The sequence below is a fragment of the Arachis hypogaea genome, chromosome 17, assembly GCF_003086295.3.
Source record: "Arachis hypogaea cultivar Tifrunner chromosome 17, arahy.Tifrunner.gnm2.J5K5, whole genome shotgun sequence".
NCBI classification, from domain to species: Eukaryota; Viridiplantae; Streptophyta; class Magnoliopsida; order Fabales; family Fabaceae; genus Arachis; species Arachis hypogaea.
The window spans coordinates 31,055,483-31,072,774 of NC_092052.1; the positions used below are offsets into that span (position 1 = coordinate 31,055,483).

At 33.5% G+C, this 17,292-nt stretch overlaps 2 protein-coding genes and 1 long non-coding RNA gene across 3 annotated transcripts; 1 reads left to right on the top strand and 2 right to left on the bottom strand.

Annotated features, from left to right (window-relative positions):
- Window positions 1-1,277: 1,277 nt before the first annotated feature.
- Window positions 1,278-4,055, top strand: LOC112764656 (fructose-bisphosphate aldolase, cytoplasmic isozyme). The gene is made up of 3 exons (XM_025810371.2): window positions 1,278-1,646; window positions 2,271-2,498; window positions 2,943-4,055. The coding sequence occupies exons 1-3, from the start codon at window positions 1,619-1,621 to the stop codon at window positions 3,761-3,763; spliced, it is 1,077 nt and encodes a 358-aa protein (XP_025666156.1). The 5' UTR covers window positions 1,278-1,618; the 3' UTR covers window positions 3,764-4,055.
- A 4,184-nt stretch (window positions 4,056-8,239) lies between these two features.
- Window positions 8,240-13,005, bottom strand: LOC112765733 (uncharacterized). The gene is made up of 6 exons (XM_072221786.1): window positions 12,784-13,005; window positions 12,478-12,684; window positions 12,311-12,403; window positions 12,120-12,221; window positions 11,464-11,754; window positions 8,240-8,497 (listed from the first exon to the last, which is right to left on the bottom strand). Exons 1-6 carry the CDS (start codon window positions 13,003-13,005, stop codon window positions 8,240-8,242), a joined length of 1,173 nt encoding a protein of 390 aa, XP_072077887.1.
- Window positions 13,006-13,129: 124 nt separating this feature from the next.
- On the bottom strand, window positions 13,130-13,802 carry LOC140181130 (uncharacterized). The gene is made up of 3 exons (XR_011875791.1): window positions 13,635-13,802; window positions 13,431-13,538; window positions 13,130-13,340 (listed from the first exon to the last, which is right to left on the bottom strand). It is a non-coding gene; the product is annotated as an uncharacterized lncRNA (long non-coding RNA).
- Between the last annotated feature and the right edge of the window lie 3,490 nt (window positions 13,803-17,292).

A 17,292-nucleotide genomic window follows, 5' to 3' on the forward strand; every position in this document is an offset into this window, starting at 1 on the left:
TTTGTTTTTAATATTTAAAGTGTTATATTTTTTTCTAAATGTTCTATTTTATCCTATAGTCAAAATTATTTTTTTTTTAAAATATTATTTTTTCTATTATATTTTTTCTTAAATAGTGACAAAAATTATAATTACAGTAGTTATAGTGGTGATTATAGTAATTTGAGAATAAAAGTTGCAAAAGAATAAAAAAAACAAGAAAACAATAATAAAGAAAAATAGTATTTTTAGAACAAAATGTTTAATTTTGATCAAAGCATAAAAATAGAATAAAATATAATATCTAGAGACAAAAATAGAATATTTTAAATGTTAAGAATAAAATTATTATTTAAACAAAACGTAAGAAAGTAAAATAATACTTTATTTTAAAATTTATTAAATAATTTTGTTTAGTCTAAATTGTTAATTTGCTCCCTAAAATATTAACATAATAGGTTAAATGATAATCTGACAACCTAAAATATTAATGTCACATAACACGTTACATCAACATTTAATCTACTATATCAACACTTACTGAAATAAACTGATAATATAAACTAAAACAAAAGCTTTTTAAATTTTACTTCACCAAAGTTAAAAGAAAATTTTTACAAGAACCATAACCAAGAGAGGGTATTGTTTAGAGGCAAAAATCTTATCTTATGGTACATTTATCTTCAATTAATACATATTAATTAAATGTAAGAAATACATATTAATTAAATGTATGAAAAAAAATTGCATTCCATTTCCATTTAAATTCCAATTCGAACTCATCTAACTTAACCCTTGATATCTCCTACCTCGGCGTGTCAAAAAAATAATTATTATGAATTTGAGTTTTATTTAATAGTTTACCGAAAAATAAATTATTACATGTATTAGGTGTTATTTGAACTTTTAACACTTATTTAAAGTTTAAATGAATAAATGAGTTCGACCAACCTAATTTGATATATTTTTTTATTATTTACTGTATTTTTCAGTCCCACAGACTAAAAAATAATTTATGAAAAATCTAAACTCCATGGAACGCTCACACTTACTTAGTGGGATAAGTGGACTAATCACTCTACTAACTCAATAATTCTTTTTTGTTTTTTGTGGTTTCCTATTAAACAACATCTGTATCTTTTGTTTTTGGACGAGCTCTAATTTAATTGGATGGGGCTCTTTCATTCGAACCCAAAAACAAAAAATAGGACAGACATTGAGGAGGAGAAGTGATTGGGCCCAATAAAGACGATGTTGTGGGCCATTGAAATGTGACAACATACGCAGAACGTGGGTTTGGAAAAAACCATAAACCATGTTTCTTTTGGTTTCTAGGTTGTTGGTTTTGCTAAGTGTCGTGATTCCAACGGCAGTCCACAGAGACGAAACCGTGAAGAGAAAAAACCGACGTAGTCCATGTTTTCGAGATTTGCGTGCGCCCCTCTTCTTTTCTACTACTTTCTTAGTCATTAGTCATCACTTTTTTGACCCAACAACATCATATCTCATTTCATTATAAAAACCCTAAAACCCTCGCCTTTTTCTCTCTACTTCTCTTTTATTCCTTCTTAGTCTGTTATCATCGTTCACTATCTAACCCTCTCTCTATCGCTCTTTCCGTTCTCCGATCTAATCAACCATGTCGAACTTCAAGAGCAAGTACCATGGTATCTCCTTTCCCGCATGCCCTTCGACTACTTCCCTTAGAGTTTTTTTCTTTCTTTTTTAAGGTTAATTTTGATGGGATGGATTTTTGTTTTCGTGTCTAGTTTGATTCGATCTGGTGTTATATGTGTTGTATGGATCTTTTTGTTGTCTATGAATCTGATTTTTCCTTTTATTTTTTATTTTGTAATTTGATGATGCTTTGGTGGTTCCACTTTTTGCGTTCGGTACTTTTGTTTATTTTCTTGTTTTGTTTTGTTTCTCCGTGCAATTCGCGTACTTTTCTGTGCAAATCGGTCGGTTTTGGTCTCTGATTGTGTGAAAAAATTCAGATCTGACTACGTGTGAAACAAAAAGGGACTAATAGTCCCTTTGATTTAAATTAGATGCTTTCACTTTCAAGGTTTTTTGGTTAACCAAACTAGCATGATTTGAATAAGAAGTGCAACTCTCCCTTTGTTGTAGACTGAATGAGAACTTTGCATCTAACATAACAAAAACATGTAATTGTTCTGATCTATGTGATCTGTCACTCATACTTAAGGATTGGGAAGAAGGGTTTTTTATTTGTGTGGTAATAAATTGATTTGATTAATTTAATTAATTAATGAGTGAGGAGTTTGCAGATGAGCTGATTGCCAATGCTGCATACATTGGCACCCCCGGAAAGGGAATTCTTGCTGCTGATGAGTCAACTGGAACAATTGGCAAGCGTCTATCCAGCATCAATGTCGAGAACGTCGAAACTAACAGGCGGTCTCTCAGGGAGCTCCTCTTTACCACTCCTGGAGCTCTTCAGTATCTCAGTGGAGTTATCCTTTTTGAGGAAACCCTCTACCAGAGCACTGCTGCAGGTACTTACGCACTCTCAACAATCTTTGTCTTGCTATGAGCATTCTATCAGTGGTGTTAAGCATTCATTGTTTTCCTTTTCATCTGATTGTTCTGTCTTACCTGCATTTTTGTTATGTAAGGTTTTTCTTATTGATTTTTGCTTTGACAAGATGTGTTGTGTTTGAAATTTTCAGTGAGTTACGTAAGTGATTTTCATTTTGGTGGAGTTCTTCTACTTTTCATCTACTTGTGCTCTCCTACATTATCATAAATTCTTTCTTTTTTTAAAAAAAGAATTTGGTTAACGAAATATTCTCTATCAAATTTAATTGCCTTGGTTAACGAAATATTTTGTTCTCCGTTGCATCTGTTTGTGTTGTCTTATTTGAATGAGCATTGCTATAACAATTTTTTTTCTCTCTCTCGAGAGAGAGAGACTGACATGACGAATGGGCTTCTTTCAGGCAAACCTTTTGTTGAGGTCTTGAAGGAAGGTGGTGTACTTCCAGGTATCAAGGTTGATAAGGGTACCGTCGAGCTTGCCGGAACCAATGGAGAAACCACCACTCAGGGTCTTGATGGCCTTGGTCAGCGTTGCGCCAAGTACTATGAAGCTGGTGCGCGTTTTGCCAAATGGCGTGCTGTGCTCAAGATCGGTCCCACCGAGCCATCCGAACTTGCCATCCACGAGAATGCATATGGATTGGCCAGATATGCCGCCATTTGCCAGGAGAATGGTCTTGTTCCCATTGTTGAGCCTGAGATCCTTGTTGATGGACCCCATGACATCCACAAGTGTGCAGCAGTAACAGAGCGAGTGCTTGCAGCATGCTATAAGGCACTGAATGACCACCATGTCTTGCTTGAGGGAACACTCTTGAAACCAAACATGGTTACCCCCGGATCTGACTCTGCAAAGGTTGCCCCTGAGGTTGTTGCCGAGCACACTGTGAGAGCTCTTCAGCGAACTGTCCCGTCTGCTGTCCCGGCCGTGGTTTTCCTCTCTGGTGGACAGAGTGAGGAGGAGGCAACCCTCAACCTCAATGCCATAAACCAAGTCAAGGGTAAGAAGCCATGGTCCCTTTCCTTCTCTTTCGGAAGGGCACTTCAACAGAGCACTCTTAAGGCTTGGAGTGGAAAAGAGGAGAATGTGAAGAAGGCTCAAGAAGCATTCCTCACAAGGGCAAAGGCCAATTCTGAAGCAACACTCGGAACATACAAGGGTAGTGCAAACCTTGGTGAGGGTGCCTCAGAGAGCCTTCATGTTAAGGACTACAAGTACTGAGCAAGGTTTCTGTGCGTTACTATTTACATCCCTGGAGGGTAGGAATTGGGGTATTTGGGGGTACAAGTCAAGTGTTCTGTTGAGGGTTTTGAGCGAGTGTTTTTATGGTTGGACTTGTGACAAAAAAAATAATTGCCTTTGAGCTTTTTCGCTATTTTGGTTTTGCAAGTGTTCCTATGCTCATTTCAGTGTATGTAAAACTGTACTGAGACTGAGAATTTGGTTTTCAAGACACTTATGTGTGCGCTTATGAATTTTAATGTGGGTAGTTAAATGCCATTTGCTGTCACAATTCTTTAGATGTCTGCGATGAGTACATAACTTTCAGATTGACCTTGAGGGGTGACGCACAGTTTGAGGATGGTTTGATTTTATCTCCATATTCTATATTCTGTTTTGTTTCAATTTTATTTTAGTTTTATCCTTTAATATTTTATTTGATTCCATTTTTAAGTAGTAAAAAGTTATTTTTGTTTTGATCCCTTTTATCTTTTTCACCATCTCTTCCAACCTTTACCACCAAATTAAACCCCTTTTTCTCTCCACCACAAACAACTACCATTGCTTCTGCCATCCCACCGCTTAGGTTTCTCTTCCTCCTCTCTTATGACAACCGACCACTTAGGTTTCTCTTCCTCCTCTTTTATGACAACCCACCGCAACCATCAATCCGTCATTATTGCGCAATAACTACGGCCACCAGTATCCAATGACGACAACAACAAACACAGCAGCCGCCAAAACAACGATTTATGTTGTACCGTATATTACGGTTGATTTTTTTTTTTGGTTGGAAATAGAATTTTTTGATATAATTATAGATAGGTGAATTTTGCAGGTGAGGGGCGTGTTAAATACGTGGCGGGTGCAACATGTGGGGACGTGTTGAAACATCGATAATAGAATAAATGACCATTTGTATCCATAAAAGATAAAAACACTGACATATGTACTCACATTAGATCAAAACTAAATTTATACCCACGCAAGATATTTTTTGTGTGACAAGTACCTACGTTACGTGGCGCTCCAACCCTCTAAAAACAGGGTACTTTTGTCACACGGAGAATATTTTGTGTGGGTACAAATTTAGTTTAGATTTAGTGTGGGTATATACGTCAGCATTTTCATCTTTCATGGATACAAATGATCATTTATTCTTCTATAATACACTTCAAATATCAATATTCAACCAAAATACCATTTCAATTTGCATATTAAAAATAATTTTTGATATATTACTTTATGCATAGAATTTTTTATATAAAATACCAAAGAATTTTTTAAAGAGTATTTCAATTTTAATTTTTGAAATTCAATTTTTTTTTGTAATGATGGCAAATTTACTGCTCTCTTCATCGGATCTTGTCGTTTTCATAAGGTTTGCTCTCTTTGGCGAACTTCACATATTATATGAAGTTCGTCGCCTCTTTTAGCGAACTTTAAGGAGGATTGCTCAAATAAAAAAGCAAACTGTTCCTTCTATTTTTCTTTTTCACCATTTTCGCTTTTCACTCTTTCACTCTCATCGTCCTTCTTTTATAGAAGTTTTTAATTTTGGCTATTTTAACAATTTTAAGTAATTCTGTTCTTTTATTTTTTTTCAATTTAATTTATTGTCGTATTATTTTATAACACGTTTATCTAGTTAGATTAGATTTTGTTAATTTTTAATTTTAGTTAGTTTGATAATTATTTGATTTGATAATTAGATGATACAATTAGTTTAGAGTACCATTTATTGTTAGTTTAGATAATGTCAAACAATCATGTGATTATAGTAGGAGATTAATAGATAGTTAATGAAAAAATTTATTTTAATTATTGTTTCATTTATGTTTACAGTAAAATTATAGTTTATTATATAAGTATTTAGAATTTTTAGATTTATTGTCAATGTGTTTGATAATAAGTTAGTTAATTTTAAATTATTTTTTATTTTGATTACTGTTTCGCTTGAACTGATTATGATTTAGAATTAAGTTATATTTTATAGTTTAGCTAGTTAGATTAAGTTTGAATACATTTGATAAAAAGAGAGTTAGTTTAAATTATTTTATTATAACTTATTTTACCATATTGTAGTTTTACGAAGCAAAACTTGTTAGGGTACAAAGATATCCTTTATAGATGAGATCAGATTGACCATATTACTGACAGACTAGGTCGAGTGGTATACTTTATAATTTGTCTCTTTTATATGTTTGAAATTTGTCTTATTAGTTGTGGACTTCGTTTTGTTTGACTAATTTATTTTTTTAGTAGGCGCCTCGCATTTTGTGTAGAAGAAAGAATTTACTACCATGGCCACTCGAATAGATTAGTTCACACCTTAGACGAGCAACATTTGATTATGCACATATATATTAGAGTGGGACCATGACTGGCATTGGTCTTTACTTTGATAAAGAGATGAAAACCTGAGTCCCACATTTTTCACTTGCCATATGGAGAGATTACTATCACCCTACATGACGTGGAGTATTAGTTGGGATTCAACATTGATGAAGGTTCAATCAGCGATTATATCGGTGGGTAGGAGCAATTTTGTGATGAACAATCTATTGAGGACCTCTGTTCGAAGCTGCTAGGTGTTGTTCTGGGTCTATGATAGACAATGACAAAACAAGTGGACTGTCAATTTATAATTTATGATCTAAGTATTTAGAATTTTTAGATTTATTGTCAATGTGTTTGATAATAAGTTAGTTAATTTTAAATTATTTTTTATTTAGATTACTGTTTCGGTTGAACTAATTAGTTTAGAATTAAGTTATATTTTATGGTTTAGATGGTTAGATTAAGTTTGAATACATTTGATAAAAAGAGAGTTAGTTTAAATAATTTTATTATAATTTATTCTATCATATTGTAGTTTTACGAAGCAAAACATGTTAGGGTACAAAGATGTCCTTTATAGATGAGATCAGATCGACCATATTGCTGGCAGACTAGGTCGAGTGGTATACTTTATAACCTGTCTCTTTTATACGTTTGAAATTTGTCTTATTACTTGTGGACTTCGTTTTGTTTGACTAATTTATTTTTTTTAGTAGGCGCCTCGAGTTTTGTGTACAAGAAGAATTTACAACAATGGCCACCCGAACAGATTAGGTCACACCTTAGACGAGCAACATTTGAGTATGCACATATATGCTAGAGTGGGACCATGACTGGGCATTGCTCTCTACTTTGATAAAGAGATGAAGACCTGAGTCCCACATTTTCACTTGCCATATAGAGAGATGACTATCACCCTACATGACATAGAGTATTAGTTGGGACTCAACATTGATGAAGGTTCAGTCAGCAGTTACATCGGTGGGTAGGAGCAGTTTTGTGATGGACGATCTATTGAGGACCTTTGTCTGAAGCTGCTAGATGCTGTTCCGGGTCCATGATAGACAGTCATAAAACAAGTGGACTGTCAATCTTACTTGGTTTTAGAATACTATTTGCAGGCAGTTGGAGGAGCACCCAACGGAGGACATCATGCATATCATCGAGGGCATTCTGTTTTCGTATACGTCTAACTTTCAGGTGTACATGAGGCGGTTGCCTTTATTAGATGACCTTGATCAATGTAGGACGATGTCATGGCGGTTAGTTGTGTTGGTGTGGCTTTACTGCTAGATGTGTCGTTCCATAGATTACCCTTAGCAGAACCTGGTGGATACAGCGGTTTATTTATCTCTTGGAAATATCATTATATACTTTTGTGTCGACCGAATGGATTTGACCAACATCGATTTTCCCTGATTAAGAAGTATTTTTATTGTTTTTTATATTATTTCTTAAGTTAACGAAATAGTTATGTGGTTTATAAATATTCATTGATGTTATAGGTGGGTGGGGTCAGAGCCACCTAATGACAGAGTTGACACCAGGCTTCGACAATGGTGGTATATCTTCAATGAGATCGGTATCTATAACATAAGTCGTACACATTTAAGACTTGCAATTGAATCACAGTAAAATGGTGGCGGATGCACGGTGAAACAGAGAAGGAAGCTTGGTAAAATAGAGGCAGAAGCACGATCAACAAGGGCTGAACAAATGCTTTGTGGCGATGCCGGAGCGGTGTGGACGCAGCGTACCAGAAATGATGGCGGCGGTAGTTAGACTGGTTGAAGAACGACAACAAGATGGAGGTTGCAACTTTCTCAAGTTTTTCTTCGATAAGTGCAATTCTGGAGTTGATTGGTTGAGAGAGAGGCCAGAGAGCTAAGGGAACTAGGGAAGTTAGGTTTTTTTTTCTTTTAATTGGTGAAATGACATCATATGGGGTCTTTTTTTTATTAAAAACAGACTAGTTCTCAACCAGATTAACGGTTTTGGTCTAGTTTTCAAGAGAGATAGTTATACCTATTATCCGATTTGCTTTAATCACCAATTCTCCATTTGACCAATCCAACCAATCGGTTCGAACCGATTTTCAAAACCTTGGATTTTAGTGTAGAAAAAGAAGTTGGTTATTTACCTTGTTTTGATGATGGCAACGACACTACGAGGTTGAGTGACGGCGATTCTGGTGAAATTGGCGTAGCCGCGGCTGTAGAGCATCTGAGAGAGCTGGGTGCTCTTTCCAAAATCGGTTTTTTCGATGACAACAACAACAGGATGGGAAGCTGACTGCGTAACTGACAGGCTAGAGAAGGAGCACCCGTTGCCACTGCCGGTGAAAGAGCAGCTGTTATGCTGTTCTACGGTGGATGCCAGTGGCAGTAGCCTCCACTAGTGAGAGCTAGGTGAAACATCTTTATGAAGTAATAATACTGATTTGATTTTAAAAAAGCAAAAAATTGAGTTGAGAGAGAAATTAGAATCTGATTTTCAATTTCAATCTCCTGTCCAATTAGTTTATTGGTGTTTTCATAGGATGCATTCAAGATTAACACTTGTCAAATACTAAAACTAACACATGTCATCAAAACTATTATCTACTGTTTTCTTATAATAAGGGTATTTTAGGTATTTTCTATATATGAGTATTATATGGTTATCCACAAGGTGGAGATCTTTATCCCCACCCCCGTCCCGTTTATTTCACGAGTCTCTGTCCTCCATTTCATCAGATAGAAAATCCTCGCTATGTCCATCTCCTGACGGGCAAATCCCCATGGGTACCCGCCCCATCAAGGGAAATTGCTACGCCCATGAGGTAACAGAAACATAAGGCGGGAAAGGAAGTTTCCTAGACAACCTCCTAACGAATGGCTAAAAGTAAGCACAGATGTAGCTTTCAGAAGCTCAAATAGCAATGTAGCAATAACTTATGTTTTTAGAGACTGGAAAGGATCAATATTAATAGGAGCTGCGATAAAATTGAAAGCAAATTCAAGGCTGTCAGCAAAGCACATGTAGTCAGGGAAGAACAATGGAGGAGGAACATGAATTGGTTTACCAGGTCTTAGACCAGCAAAACAAAGGACATGGAATCAAATTTGGAACCTAAAACCTGCGACGGCGAGAAGATGACCAGCGATGGTAGGTACGTCTAGGAGCTCTGAAGGACCATGGAAGGAAATCGACGGAAGAGGAATTCGTGCAGGTTCACCAGGGTTTGCAGCAGTATAGCGGCAAACCAGGAGCCACACGCACCTCTGTATTTTCTATCTTGAGTTAGATACAAAAAAAAAATTGAACTTGAAAAAACATCACCTATGGTGATTACCTTATCACAAGGTAATGGTCAACCAAAGAATGGCTGAGTAAAATTCTAACGCTCCATCTGAATGAGGGCTTAAATATAAATACGTAATATGATAAAGTCTCAAAAACTTCCTTGGTGGTTAGCTTTATAATATAGATAAAATATCAAATTTTCATGTTTAGTCCATTAGAATATTAGCAAAACTTGTGGTTCATAAGAAAAAAAAAACAAAGCACATAGTAGATTGTCAATAGACCAACACAATTCATATGCCATGGCAGCCATTAAAAGCATTAGAGGAAGAAATTAAAAAGCTACAAATATTAAACAAAAAAATCTAACCTTTTAACTACCCTGGATTCACTTTAAGCAACTAAATTTTAGTTTCAAATTTTCTGTTGCATTGCCTCTAAACTCCTTCCTGCTTGGCTTCAAGTTTATCTTCAAACTCTGGCAATTTCTTTTCCTCTTCCAAAAATTTATGCCCAAATAGAAGTATAGAAGTATCCAACAAGATATTGTAGGCAAGGGTTGAAATCTTTTCTACATTACCTCACACTACAACCAATTGTTGTTCTGTGAAACCCTTAAAAAAATCTTGTTATTCTGCCTCCTCATCAAGCATGAAAACAACTTCTGGAACATATCCATTCCAGTTCATCTCATCCACAAGTAGATGATTTTACTCATATATCTCTTCAAATCTTGGATGTGCCTTGTCTCCCACAAGAAAAGCACTTCAATCCAGCTACAAACAGGCTCCTTCTTTAGCTTATAATTCTTTATTGTACTTCTTATTTTGCGACCTCGCCCCACATCCCCACATTAGCATAGAAATTAGATAAAAGGACATACGCAAAAGAATCTTGAGGGTCCAGCATCAATAAAGAACAGGTTGCTGCTTCGGCAACTTCTATATTCCCTTACATCTTGCAATTGCTAAGCAAAGTTCTTCAAATTACATCATCAACTTCAAAAGGCATGCTTTAAATAAGTTTCAATGCTTCTTTTACTTGTCTGGACCTCCCCAGAAAGTTTACCATATATGAATAATGCTACACATATAGATATAAACACTACAACAAAACAACATTTTGACGACGGTTTTTTTAATGCTTGGTGACGGTTTTAACTGTCACTAAATGGTTTTGCGACGGCTAAAAAAAGCGTCACAGATTTGAGCGTCGCCAGCTGACATAGTGACGGTTTTGGACCACCGTTGGTAAGGAGTGTCGCTAAATTGTTTGTGACGGTTTTTTAAAATATAAAACCGTCACTAATTTATAACACTTGTAAAGGTGTTTTTTATACTATATTTCGCGACGTTTTGAAACCGTCGTTAAATTACTAAATCATGTGACAATTTTTAAGCATATTTAGTGACTATTTAAACCGTCACTAAGTTACTAGTTCTTATGATAATTTTTAGGCATATTTAGTGACTATTTAAACCGTCCAATATTTTTAGTGACATTTTTTTGCTTTGAAACCGTTACTAAGTTACTTATTCATGTGACAGTTTTTTCTGTATTTAGTGACTATTTTAAACTGTCATAATCTCTCTAACATCAAAATTTCTATTATCAAAAATTGAATTCTCCATAAATGACATTGTTTTTCAACAAATCCAAATTCAATCCCACAAATTTTACAAAAATAGTAACAATGTATTTCAAAAGTTGAATTCTACAAATTTTACTTACATAGTAATAATCCATATGTAAATTCAAAAAATTCCAACTTAATCCAAACTTGTAAACCTAACAATTCAATCATAAAACTCCTTTAAACGTTGGATGGCCTATGTTGTTGAGGTTCATGACTGGCAGAAGAATATGGTCTTGTATGTGTCGGTGATTCAAAATCTGCAACCTACAATTGAAAATAAAAAAATATATATTTTAGAAAATATTTTAGAAGGATACTTATCAACAAGTGTTATACAAGAGGCTATGATTACAAACTATAATCATTTTAGAAAAAGTTGATGACAAAAATTAAGTACGCAAGTCTATAAAATTAAGTATAACATATATCCTTATCTTACCTCAGTAGAAAAACCGGGTGGCAATTGACCCTTTTGATGATTCACAAGAAAATTTACTTGCTCCTGTAGCAATTGTACTTGTAACTTCAAGTTTTGATATTCAGCTCTTGATGGTCTACTAGTTGTAGTAGATTGCATAGACTCTCTTGAGCGGGATAAGGATCCAATCATTTGAGATGGACGAACACCAAATCCCATACCTCTAACATAGCTTGAATTCTCTTTGCCAAATATTTTAACATATGCTTCATTTTCAGAAGCACCCTCACCAATTTCCTTCTGTAAGTCTTCCTGGAGTGATTCATAGACAAATAATAATGTTACATATGCAATATTAGTCCAATAGAATTTATCAATCATTTTGCAAAGAAGTACTACAATTTTATTAAGCAACAGGAGTACTACTATTTTAAAGAACAAAATCAAGCATTCAAGCCTGAAGATAGAGCGCTTTACTTTAATTTAATTACTGCTTCATATTACTGTTGTTAGGAATGAAATGATGTAATATATACAAAGGAAAATGAGAAGAGAAATTCAAAACTTAAAATGCTCTTAGTCTTAGCAAACCTAAAAAGGATACATAATAATGAAATGAAAAGGGCACTATGTTAATATCATTGTGGGAATAAATATAGATTAGAATCTTATCTTACATTTTTTTGTTGTGCTTCCTCATTGACAAATGTTCCATCTTTTTTCTTGTGAGTGATAGAAAACATTTCTCCTCTACTAAACTGTCGCCCAGTTTCAACTCCCTAACATTATTAAAAGATTGGTCAAATTAAAATATAACTAACACAAAAAATTAAGAAAACAAAAATACTAAGAAAGTAAACAAATGTACAAGTTCATGGCGTTTCCTAGCAAGTGTTTTTGAGCTAAGAGTGTGAGGAATTTTTAATTGTTGCCGATTTGTAGCATTCTTTTCACACAATTCCTGCATATTAACAAGCATAAAAGTTAATGGATCTTAAACACAAATAAAAACTAATAAAGAACAAATGTGTTTACCTGAGTTTTTGGACTCAATCTATATTCCAAAAATGCAGCCCAATGATCTTTGGAAATTCCAATTGGATTCGAATTAACATTTGCATCCCAACTAAGTTCCAATTTATAATGCTCATTGAATAGCTTGCATCTATTATTCTTCCACTTATTTCCAAGATTTGACAAGATATACCTTTTGTGTTCATCATCATTAACAACAAATATTTTCTTCAAAAAAAATATAAATATGTAGTTAGTATACAAAACTTAAGGTAAACACAACAAATAATATTTTTCAAAATAAAAATATAATAAAAAATAGCATACCTTAATAGTATTCTCAAAAACAGCATCTTTGTATTGCATTGGAACCTTATGCCAAGTTTTGTACATTATAGGAAAATTATTAAAATTACTTGCAATGAGCCCCAAAACACCTCCCAAGAGTCCACCGGATTCTCCAATTGGCTGACCACTTCCATTCCATTCTATAAGAACTCGTTTCCTACTATGATGAAGGGAAAATGCATCTTTTACCTTAAGATGCATACTCTTTTCAACCCCTTGTTCATCTAAAAAGAAAATAAAAGAGCTATTATTTAAGACAGTTAGTAATTGAAAACAGATTATTTGAACTAGTAAATTAATAAGAAAAAATAACATACCTACAACAATAACAAATCATGTGGTGTTCCACTTCTTTCTAGAAATAGCAACTCCATTTACCTCTTCATTATTAAGAAAATCAGCATCTGATAGGCTATGACTATAAACTTCATTTTGAATGGATGAACTTTGAGGTATATGCTCTTGTTGACTCGTGCCTTTAGAAGATGTTGACTTAGAATGACTTGGAAGATGTCTTTTTTCTCGTGCCAAGATAACTTCAAAGTAAAAGAATTAGAAACCTAATTAAAGGAATTAGAAACTTCACAATATTTTTATCATAGTATGCTAAAAGAGGAGATAGTTACCATTTTCATCATTTGAGAGATGAACATTTTCTTTAGCATATACAACATTCGGTTCAATATGTTCATCTTCTTCCTCTTCAAATTGTACAAGCCTTCTCCTTTTAATACCTGCAATAATATAAAAAAAAGGAAAAATAATATTAGGGGATGACACTTTAAGAATTGGATAAAATTAAAAATTGAGATATGAGCATTTTCTCTTGCATTAGGGGATGACACTAGTCTAGCATTTTCAACATCTTTGAAGGATTTTTTAGGACTTTGATACTTCTTTATTAGCCTTCTTCTCTTCATACTTGTAAAAACATAAAAGAAATAAGAGAAAACTATATTACTTAAATAAAAAAATAACAATCATGTATAAATTCACACTTTAAGAATTTGGTAAAATTGAAAATTGAGATATGATCATTTCCTCTTGTATTAGGAGATGACACTATTTTAGCATCTTCAACATCTTTGAGGAATTTTTTAGGATTTTGATACTTCTTTATTAGCCTTTTTCTCTTCATACCTGTAAAAACATAGTAAAAAATATAATTAAAGAGTTCCATGTTAATTACATTTAAGAAATACTCTTAAAAACTAATAAGAAATTACATTTAAGAAATTAATTTTCAAGTAATATCACCAAAAAGTAGGAATATTAAGCCTTTTAATTTGGCCATGACCCTTCTTAACAAGATCGATCTCACACTTTCTAGCTAACTTCAATTTCAACATGCAGGACTCTTGGACAATCTGCAGAATATTCAAGAAAACAAATGCTACAGCTCAAAGAGCACTCTCTCACTCTTGGGTTTATACCTTACTTGAAACACCAACCATCACTACCAATGATACAGATCACATATTCCAGTTTTGCTCATCCAACATGCCAACAATGATGGCAAAGAAAACTAGCTTCATGACCCAGTTTTGCATTAGTAAAAATAGCAGCAGCAGTAGTCTCGCGATGTGAAATATATTAGCAATCTCATATATATATTAGCAATTCCATTTCTGTCTCATGACACATATGCTACATTAATTTATTTCCTATAATATAGAAGTTAGACACCTAAGTCAATATGAACACAAGAAAGTTAGTAAGAGATGGTTTTTTTATACTAGTAGTGATGGTGGTTTTTTGCTTTTAGCTTTTGCTATAAATTAGTCATCAAGCTCACATCAAGTTTATAGGTGCACAAAAACAAAACTACCAGGTTTTACAAGGATGGACATAAGATAGAGAGATGAAATCTAAGACTAAAGTTCAGCTAATTAGCTTTTCCATTTCTAGTATAGCAATTTGCATAATTCAAGAAGATGACTAACTGATTCATGATGTCATCAAGGCACAAAAACATCAAAGAAATCAAGAGAAGAAATAATAAAGGGAGAATTCAAAGAAATCTAGTTGAAGCATTTCATCGAACATGTTAAGTGCAGAAAAAAGAAAGTGAATTCTATACTCTTAATACTGTTACATGCACACAAACAAAGTAAAACAAAGCACAATTGCACGATATATAAGTAAAATGGAGAAGAATTATGACCAGAACAATTCCGAGATTGTAGAAAGCACAAAGCACAAAGAAAATAAGTTAGAACTCCAATACAGAAAAAATATAATTCATATATCAAGATTGATAGCAATATCTTGTTTTGTTTAATTAAGTTCATTTTATCAAAGAAATAAAATGAGGAAAGCCTGGGTGATTATTTACTATAGAATAATAAATTTTAGCAACATAGTTACACAATCAGTGATATAATGTAAGGACTATTACTTAACAAAATAAAGAAATAGTAGAATAAGCTAATTATGAAATAAGACTCTGGTTTAATATATCTGGAGTGTGCTACATGTATGTACGGAAGAGACACAATTAGAAATGCAGCTAACGCACCCAGTACTTTTCCTTAATTAAAAATGCTCTTAATTAGTTTATATTGTGGAGCAAGCTGCTTGCCATCTTCGAAATCCATCTTCACAATATGCTTAATTAGTTTTTGAATGAACCACTTTACTGTATCCATGCATATCCTCTTTTGGTTTCTCTTAGTATTGGTTTGACTAATGCATCATGCATCATTGCCATGTAATTTGTCTTAGTTTTTTTCTTCATTTGCTATGTAATTTCCATTATGCCTTATATTATTTTGTTTTCTAATTAAAAATCAAATGAAATTAGAGCAAGCAATCACATTGCAGCCAATAAACACAATTCACAATAAAGAGTAACTCACCTCTCACCACAATGAGGACACTCAAAAGCCGACAACAAAATCTGCACAAAAGTTAAAGGCAACAATGCATTATGCTTACATATCATAATCACAAATTCATGCTTCAAAAATTAATCATATAATTAAAGCACACAATAAATTCCTATTTAAAAAGGCAAAGAAAGAAATTATTGAAGTATTACCATAACTCAATAAGGATAAAGCACACATACCTTTCTGAAGTGAGGAATTAAAGTGAGTAAGAATCTTGTAATCCACTACGAAACACAATAGAAATGAAATTAAAATCACTCTAAAAGGGGATATTATTATAGTGGAGGAGTACTACTTGTCGAAGAGAGAGCTTGAAGCCTTGAAACAGAGAGATGACGAGGAGAGGTCTACCATATTAGTGCATCAATTTTATATTATCTATCCTTCTAATTAGAAATGTATCAAGTCAGCCATAATTTTAGTTGAAACATTTCATCGAACAGGTTGTGTGCAAGTAAAATCAAAATGAATTTTAAAACAAACAAAATTTAAAGCTTCCAACAAAACAATCCTCCATATAATAAGATACAAAGCATGATCTCTCAGACGAAGAATAAATGAAAAATTTAAAATCACAAGTAACAGTACCAAAGAATAACAATCATGTATAAGTTATTTGATTTACATTAATCCATTCACAATTTCACATTAAAAAATTAGCAAACAAAGCATAAAAAGAAGAGAAGAACCGAAGAAGTGAAAGTAGTGCGACTAACCTTCGATGGAGACACGAACGGAGACCGGCGGCGACACGGCGGTGAGCTACTCCAACCTCGAACAGAGAAGACAGGGAGGACGCGGACAGCGGGAAGGAGGACGCCGAGCTACAAGAGAGGGCCTGGGCTACAAGAGAGGACGCGGAGGCGCCGACAGTACGGACGGTGGCGACACTGTCTCAAAATCATTGCAGGGAGAACCTAGTGTTTTGGCGGGGTGATTTTGAACTTTGCTTGAGTTCAGAGATAGTGATTCATGAACAGGGGGTGTTGGGGGGAAGGGGATGAGTGAGGGCTGAACATTGGGGAAAAAACCAAAACAGTGCCGTTTAACAAGCACCGATCCAATTTCATTTTAAAATATAGAAATGGTTATCAGAAATAGAAAATAAAAAAAGAAAAAAGAGAGAAAGGAATAAATTGCTAGTGACACTGAAAAAATTATATAAATAAGTGTCACTATTTTATTTAATAACGACTGTTTAAATAAGGGTCATAAAATAAGTGTAGCTATTCATCAAATTTGGTGTAGTGAAACCATAGTGATTTTGCATTTTTCATTAAATAATTTTGTTTGTAATAACTATTTTGTATTAAAAAGTATTTTATGTCATAAATATTATAACAAATGAATTTTCTAATTCAATGGATGCTAATTAATATTTGAAAATTATCATGAGTAGTAGAACAATTGTTTAAAAGCATAGGAATTAATTTTGATATGTTAAAATATGTATTTTTTTACATAGTTATTTAATTATATTTTTTTTAGATAACTATTTATGTGATGAATGTAAAAAGTTATTTTTTAATTACAATACATAATTAAATAGATGCATAAAATTTTTAATCTGACAATGTATCAAAATTAAATTAAAAAA

Bases quoted from the DNA above. Each gene is read 5' to 3' on its own strand.
- LOC112764656 (XM_025810371.2), top strand. From the start codon at position 1,619: ATGTCGAACTTCAAGAGCAAGTACCATG. The intron at 1,647-2,270 runs GTATCTCCTTTC...AGGAGTTTGCAG, and splicing joins CTTCAAGAGCAAGTACCATG to ATGAGCTGATTGCCAATGCT. The intron at 2,499-2,942 runs GTACTTACGCAC...GGCTTCTTTCAG, and splicing joins CTACCAGAGCACTGCTGCAG to GCAAACCTTTTGTTGAGGTC.
- LOC112765733 (XM_072221786.1), bottom strand. From the start codon at position 13,005: ATGCATCTTAAGGTAAAAGATGCATTTTCCCTTCATCATAGTAGGAAA. The intron at 12,685-12,783 runs GTATGCTATTTT...TTTTTTTTGAAG, and splicing joins TTTTTGAGAATACTATTAAG to AAAATATTTGTTGTTAATGA. The intron at 12,222-12,310 runs GTACATTTGTTT...TAATAATGTTAG, and splicing joins CTAGGAAACGCCATGAACTT to GGAGTTGAAACTGGGCGACA.